The sequence below is a fragment of the Rhopalosiphum maidis genome, chromosome 4 (assembly GCF_003676215.2).
Source record: "Rhopalosiphum maidis isolate BTI-1 chromosome 4, ASM367621v3, whole genome shotgun sequence".
NCBI lineage: Eukaryota > Metazoa > Arthropoda > Insecta > Hemiptera > Aphididae > Rhopalosiphum > Rhopalosiphum maidis.
Genome location: NC_040880.1, coordinates 3624901 through 3633297, shown reverse-complemented (window position 1 = coordinate 3633297; position 8397 = coordinate 3624901). Strand labels below are relative to the sequence as shown.

Here is an 8397-nt window from a genome sequence, read left to right as displayed (position 1 = left end):
GAGAACAAACAAATATTTCCCAATTTAACTTTAACAAAATCACCCTCTACATGAAAAAAATTACAATTAATACTTTCTTAATTCATCATTAAATATATCAGTATACATAATTTTAGTACTAAGTATCACAAATTTATTTAAAAATTAATAACATTCAATATTGGATTATTATTATTAATACATTCGATTTTGATCTAGTGCAATAAATAAATAAAAATAATAGGTATTCAATTGACAATTCCAAGCAAACTAATAAATAAATAGAATAATTTTCTTTGGATAGGATTTTAAACTTTTTGGACTAATTATACATGTAAAATATTCAAGCACTATATTTGGTTCAGACATAATACTTTGTGCTTCTCAATAACACATGAAAATTGACTATTAATCACTTACTATTAATTGATTGATTATGATTTATGACTAATTAAAACATACAATTGTCAGAAAATAAGTTGGGAAATAAAGAGAAATATAAATTCAGTAATAAAATACAAAAAATAATCGGGTCACATTACTCACATTCTAAATTATAAAAACATAATGTTTAATATCCATTCATGGAATGCTTAATTTTTAATAATGGACCATTCATTTTTGTTATAAATGCAGCATAATATTATTTTAAAATATAAATTGGTTTTTAAGTTACTTATAGTTGAAATTTAGGAAAAAAAATAAAAGGAAAAATAGCAAATGACAAAAGAGCAATACAGATAAAGCTAATAAAAATGAGATAGGTCATGTTTATAATCTTTAAAATTGAAAAAGATTTAATTAATCAAGATTTATTTAATTAATTACAGTAAAAAATATACATTCAATAATTAAAAAATAAAATAATGTAATTGGTAACTATGTTGCACTTGGTTATCTGAATATTATGATAACATAAGATATATCTAGTAAAAAATTAGGTAGTTCACATGTTGGCTGTTTATTCTTTAATTTTTTTTATTAAATAGTGCCTAATAATCGCTGATGAAATTTTGTTTCGTCAACTTCAATTCTAGTACCATTTTTTTGTGAAGTTCAAAAAATGTTGTTTACCAAATTTGAAAATCTATTATTAAGCTTCTCAGTTTGATAGTACATTCAATGTTTTTTAGGATATTTTCATATACATTCTTAATTTAGTGGAAAAAAAAAAAGTAGTTTTTAAACAGAAATGCTTACCTTCCTCATGTTAAGTCACAAAATAAGTAAATGTGCAATTTCATAACTTGTGTGTGATCTAAAAGAATTTTTATTAAATAATTAAATCGAATTGTTGTTTTTCATATTTAATGTTTAAAAGACAAATGTATTGCTTTTTTGTCAGTTGCTTTTTTTTCCAATTATCCTTAGTTGATTAAAAACGTTAAAAATCAACGCTTTAACATTTTTTAAAGTATTTATTTTTTGTTTATGAAACAAAAAGTATAAACTTATCATCAGTCTGTCAATCAACATTCATTAATTCGCATCAGTCAGTTGTAATTTATATCTAATATAGATAAATTGTAATTGATGATGTATATTACTAATTAGTATTCACAAAGGTAAAATTTAGTAAATTTATTAGACATTATAGATTATTTTTTTTTTAAAAATATCAAAACAATTAAGAAATAAAACAGCAGTGTAAATGACAAATAATTTAAATTGGAATAAAATGACTTAACTGTTTTTTTTAGAAATAGTCGGTGAATTTTCTACTGAAAAACTAGAATTAATGTGTGTAATACTGTAGTCACGGCCCATTATCCATTTCCAAAAACTTTTGAGTCTAAAAAAAAAAATTAAATTTTAATTTGTTGAAATATAAAACAAATATTTATGATGATAATCTTATAAATTATAATCAAAAATATTTTTATTTTTAAGCTGAAAAAGTTGTACAATGACGGGCAAAAAGAGGGATAAGGGGAATATATCTCCTCATGATTAAATATATATGTATGATCACATTTTTACTGTTATGCACATTCCTCTTTAGACTCAGCCTATTATTCAGTTTTTGGCTTATCATTGGCTATTCATATTATCAACAATAGATCATATTTTTAAAAATTGTTATTTTTGAATTATTTTTCTTATGATGAGTTATAAAAAAGGGGATTTTCGGAAATCAATGAAGTGTAATAGGTCGTTTAACAGTAGTTTCCTTGATATTTTTATTTCCACTAAGACAATTTGTAAAACAGAAAATCAGCATATTTGTATAATATTATCAAGTCAATAAAAGCAAATATAATTGATATAAAAAAAAGGAAAAAAGTTACAATTTTAAATAAAAAAATAGGTTAGGTGATGGTACATCACAGTATTATGCAATATTCATTTATAAAATATTGGTGTCAAAATTATTACAACCAATGAATTAATGGGAACTACAGTAGGCATGGTACGATAGAATGGATAAGAACATTTATTGGTATGATCATACATTCATACCTATCTATTTAGTATTTAGTCATAGATCTACCAAATGAACTTTTTTTCAATACTTTACTTAATATATGTATATTTTGTAATGTATACAATTTTGTTCAAATTTTCTTTTTCTAATAACATAAATAATCAACTATAGTAAATGTTCACAAAATATATTTTTATGACTATATTCTTATACATTATGTAACTGTGTATAATATATTATTATCTAAACTCATATATATGAATTATCCCGTTTGATAATCGAGAATGTTCAAAAACAACACCTTCCTTCCAACCACATACAAATTGTAAAATTGGAAATGACTTTATGGAAAACAAAACTTTTGCACATAATCTCTAAAAGCTTTATTCAATATTATTAAGCTAAGTATTCATATATAGAACGGTTGAAAACATATTTAAGAAATACTATAATAAAGGTAAGTATATTACTTATACTTATTATTGGAAGTAAATATTTTTAAAATTGGAATAAGTTTTAAATTAATAGTTCTAACATAAAACACTATATTTGAAATTGAAATTATAACTTTTAGGTTTTGTTTATTTCTTTTCTAGTTAAATCATAATCATGTTTGGAATGTTAATTTAATGTTTATAAATGTTGCTTAACCATAAATTATGTTTTTAATGATCAAATAGTGTATGTTAAAAAACCAGTCCCTCTCACACCTATTATAAAATCATTTGACCGCCACCTAAGCTAAAGTATATTTTATATGTATATATTATGTATGAATGCATAATTTTTATTTTTGTTATAAAAGTAGTTTTCTAGAAGATTAGAAAAACCTAAATGAGTGGTAATTTAATTTATTTAACATTTAAAATACTCAATTTTTTTTTCAAAAATATTTGTTTTAGATTTTATGACAAAAATTACAATTGAGTTTTATATTTTGTAAAAGACTATTTGTATACCTAATATTCATAATTTACTAGCATATTAAATATATTTTGTTTTACATTAAAGAAATTTTGTAATATGTATATTATGTATATATTATATAAACAGTATAGTAAACCCAAGTTTTATTTTGAATGTTATGATTTCATAAATAAGACCATAATTTTGCATTAAGATGAACAAAGTTGAATCAATGCCCCACACTTGTGTATTATATTAATACATTTTAATATGTTACCTTGATAATAATTCTTTTCGTACAGCTGAAGTAAATTTATTAAATAAACAAAGTGTGGCAGCAGAAGCAAATACAAAATTGTACAAAGCAACAATAGTGAAATTTCCAAGCCATTCAATTCTTCCATAATCAGCTAATAAATCGAAGTCTGTAATTCCTAAATAAATCATTAAAAAAGTTATTATATTTATTATCTTAAATATTGATAATACACTTACCTAGAATTCTAGATAATAATGGTAATGCAGAGCTTAATATAAGCAACAAAGTACAATTGCCTACTATGTGTGTCAATGGTGTTTGTTTAATATGTGGACGGTATGTAGACACTACAGGCAATGAATATAAACCAACACTTGAGGCCACTAACATATATAAAATAATGACTATTTCTAAACCAGCCCCAAATGGTCCTAATTTGGATAGTGAACTCACACCTAAAGTAAATTGCTAGGGAAAAGATAAAAATTTTTACATTAATAAAATCAAAAATTTTTTTTTTTAATGTTGTGAATCAATTTAATTTTATTTAATTGGATTTATTTTGATGAATTATTAATATTAAAATTATCTACTTACTCTTGTATTAAGAGGTAATGCTTTTATGCCAATGAGTATCAAAAGCAAGTTTTGGACAACTAATAAAACTGTGACAACAGTAAGTGCTAACAACAATAGCATGAATGTTGGATATAAAAATAACTTACGGAATACCGATACTTTCCTTTGTTTTTCTATAATATATAATCAAATAATACATACTATATAAACATGAATAACTAGCATTTGTAAAAAAAAAATTACCAAGTACACCAAGTCTTTCTTGATAAATTGACAATCTATCAGTTAGTCCACGTTTTAGCTTTCCATTTTGCAATGTCCATAACTCCTTTTCGGTATGAGTTATATTTTGTTTCTTTCCTTCTAACATGGGTTCTGGTGACATGTATGTTAAACCATTTATAGTAACTTGGTCCAATCTAAACAATGTTTAATTTTTTTGTTGATGTTTATATGAAATTTCTTTAACAAAACTTAAATATATTAACCTAAAAGTTATGCAAAAAAATAAAGAATTATCTATTCAAAAACATGTAAAGACCTTCTAGCAAGACAATCTACTTCAAGTCTTAAAATGCTAATTTCTTCATCTGTAGTTTTTTGTAGTTGTGGTTTAATCATGAACCGGCTTAAAATGGTAAATAATGTAGCAAATCCAACTGGAGTACATACTAAATCAGAGTAACAATATTGAAAAATATTTACAAAATAAAATGAATCTAAGATTAAAAAAATATAATTACTTAATAACATAAGTACACCGATGAATGAAATGCAAGAATATAAGAATGGTAAATAGTTGTTCCATAAATCTGTAAGATAAAAGTCATAAAATAATAATATAATCATAAAAATAATAAATGAGAAACACCTATTGTATAGTACACATAAACATGAACTTACTAAACAGCATGTAAAAAAGAGATTGCTCAGTATAAAACATTGTGTACAGCAAATATGTTAACACAAGAACAAATATCGAAAGTAATAAAAGCACCGTACATGTTTCATATACTCTGGCTTTTAAACACTGTGGAAAAATATTTCTTTAATATATTTAAAATTGTTTTAAAAAATAGTAGTTGTAATTACTTTTCGATGACCAGGGAATCCTTCAGATTCAATGAATAGAAACGCAAATGGCAAGAACACAAATAAAGATAGATTTGAAAATAAAAATACCAAACTCCATAGACCTAAATTAAAAGAATAAGTACAAAATTTCATTAATAATAATAAGCAAATATTAAGCAATAGTTATATAATTTACCGTGTATAAGTGAATGATTTAACCATTGAACATAATAACTAGAAGGATACAAAGACAGTACTTCATTACTAGCTATCGAAATAGGTAATAATAGGGCTGCACCAACAGCAACTGCCAGTGCGATAGTACAAAGTAACAAACTGAAAATTAAAAAAATAAAAGTTGGTATGTAACAGATATCACTATATATAAATCATTTTAGCAAGTAACATCATTCAGAATGCACACCTATATTTATAAACTGTAATATCATCCTCATCTTGAACAGACACGGCAATATTGTCTCGTTTTCTGTATTGATTAATAATGGCGTAACTCAGCGCTAGCAACAAAAAAAACAGCAAGAGAAAAATCTGAAATCAAAAAATTAAAATAAAGTTAAGATTTTTATGAATTTTCTTAAAATAAAAAAATAAAAATAAAAAAAATGGGATAGTACTCACTATTTTTTCCCTAACATTATTATAGAACAGTTCTTCTCGTTCATCTGGCTCATCTACATCGTCCATACTTTGTAATAATTATGTTGCGTACAATATTTGCACACTGCTGTCGGTGTACTGTGTGTGGTTCATGCTCACCAATCTAATCTTGATTTGTCGTTGTCGAATACGTGATGAAAATTTTCATTAGTAGGTTTTGTTACGCAAATTTAGTCACAAAATGATTGATACAAAAACAGTCGATAATAATTATGAATATTATTTAGAACAGCCTTGGTGGTGACACGGCGAAAATTATTCAGTTATTTACAAAAATAAACAGATCGTTAGAAAACTGACAATATTAATACGACAAATCAAATAAACATTTCCACGACACAAGGTTCGGCAGTAGATGACGATGTATGACTAAATCTGAAACGACTACCTATACGACTATACGAGTAAACGACCACAATATACAGTTAACAGTAAACACAGATATCTAATGAAACTTGATACCGGGTTAATGTATTTAGGCCACTAGATGACGTGACACGTATACAAACACGTTTTTATTTTTCTCGGTGTTTTCATTTTTTGTTTCATATTATTTTGAATTTTCGGATTATACTTTTAGAAGTAATAATTTGTAATTAGGTCTGACCTAAGTGCTTAAACATATTATGGTAGTTTTATTTTATATTGCAAATAAGATATAGTCATTCAAATTAAATACAGCATGATGTGTTATCAGCATTGTACCACGGTGAACTTGAAGTTATTAGAGTCAACTTTAAAAATTCTTTCAAGATTTCAATGAAAGCTTCAATTTCAAAAACGAATAAGACAACTGTTTATTTTGAAATGAGTTAATTGAAAGTTAAAATGCTCTAAAATGGTAATATAACAACTATAATTATTATTTTATACTATTAAAAAAATGTCTTTTCTTCAAATTAAAATAGTCTTTATTTTTATATTTGGAGAGATACTATTTTTATCTCAACGATTATGGTAACATCTCATTTTGATTATTGTAATTTGTTAAGCAGATCCTGGTTTTACCATGGCATTATTATCCTTAGTAATTGTGTACTAGATAAAAAAATTTAAATATCTCAAAAACTAATTGAATTTGAATATCGGTTTAGATATATACAATTTTTCAAAAAAATATTCTTATATTCTTAATTATAATTTAAAGCGAAAAAGGAGGTTTTTCTTTTGAAAAGAATAAATTTGTAATGACATACTAGACTGTTTTAATAATGGTATACAAAATCAGGGATATTCCGTGTACCCACTTCAGTTGCGTCCCGTTTTGAATTTTTACCTTTTTCATAGCTCTGCTGCGCCCGTAGTATTATCGACAAATTATATTGAATAACCTGAAGGCGTCCTCAATCCAAAACATACCATAGGTACCTATTTTTTATTCATACCATCTAGATATATATATATATATATATATACATTTTCGGAAATATTAAAAAAAGTTTAGTAAAATAGCAATTCGAACGGCCACAATAAAAAAAAACAAGAAAACAAAAAGGAATATCCAAGTCCTCTTTTGTGACTTTCTCACTCAGACCTCTAAACTGCCCAGCCGTAACAATCAACAACATCACTACTCCTCATTCGACAAAGGTAAAATATCTTGGTCTTATATTCGACAGACGCCTTACCTGGTCTCCCCATCTTAAAGACAAGCGTAAGAAACTTAACTTCAGACTTCACCTGCTTAGACCACTGCTTCGTTCGAACCTTACCTTACCCATCAAAATCATTCTCTATAAATCTTTTCTTCAACCAATATGGACATACGGTATAGTAATCTGGGGTTCCGCTAAGAACTCGAACAAGAGAACTATACAAGCTTTCTAAAACATCACTCTCCGTTTAATCACTGGTACACCCTGGTTCGTTTCGAATGCGACCCTAAACTCCGACCTCAAATTAACTTCTATCGACGATACAGCTGCTATCTACTACAAACGCTTCCACGCCAAACTTCAAGTTATTCCTAACCAATTAATCAATGAGCTAGCTTCACTAACACTTCCAGGTAACCGAACCAGACGCCTCAAGAGAAAATGGTGCCGTGATTTGATAACTTAAGTTAAAACTTATAAATGTTAGAGGTGTCACAAATATGGGATTCCCTCCTCATGTGCTTATTCCAGTTAATTGTCTGTAAATTTATTATGGGCAAGTGGGTATTGTTCTGCTGTATAGTAGAGATATGGAGAGTAGGTCACTTTAATGGAATTGTTAAATTTGAATGCAATGACAGGTATCATTGTATACAAAAAATGATTCTGAACGGAGATAATTTGTTAGTCTAGGATAAATTTTAGGATATATTATATTATTACCTATAATTAAATTGTAATATTTTACACGGTTTCGTAAAAAATTAAATTTCATGCGCTTATAAATTTTTTTCTATATTGACGCGCTGGAATTTTTTTTTCAGTTATTTGAAAAAAAAGTTATGGAGAACCTTGTATTGGTTTTTTTAACCTTAGGTATAAATCACAAAATTGTTATGTAT

At 25.9% G+C, this 8397-nt stretch overlaps 1 protein-coding gene across 1 annotated transcript; it reads right to left on the bottom strand.

Moving 5' to 3' along the window:
* Window positions 1–749: 749 nt before the first annotated feature.
* Window positions 750–6302, bottom strand: LOC113560372 (protein Lilipod). Its single transcript, XM_026966205.1, has 12 exons — window positions 5862–6302; window positions 5647–5771; window positions 5419–5558; window positions 5241–5344; window positions 5052–5178; window positions 4892–4960; window positions 4690–4819; window positions 4392–4567; window positions 4167–4321; window positions 3806–4037; window positions 3588–3744; window positions 750–1771 (listed from the first exon to the last, which is right to left on the bottom strand). The coding sequence occupies exons 1-12, from the start codon at window positions 5925–5927 to the stop codon at window positions 1663–1665; spliced, it is 1590 nt and encodes a 529-aa protein (XP_026822006.1). The 5' UTR covers window positions 5928–6302; the 3' UTR covers window positions 750–1662.
* Window positions 6303–8397: the final 2095 nt, after the last annotated feature.

Coding starts and splice junctions, on each gene's coding strand:
- LOC113560372 (XM_026966205.1), bottom strand. CDS start 5,927: ATGGACGATGTAGATGAGCCAGATGAACGAGAAGAACTGTTCTATAAT. Junction 4,961..5,051: donor TCTTTTTTACATGCTGTTTA/GTAAGTTCATGT, acceptor TTTATCTTACAG/ATTTATGGAACAACTATTTA. Junction 1,772..3,587: donor CGAAAAGAATTATTATCAAG/GTAACATATTAA, acceptor TTTTTTTTTTAG/ACTCAAAAGTTTTTGGAAAT.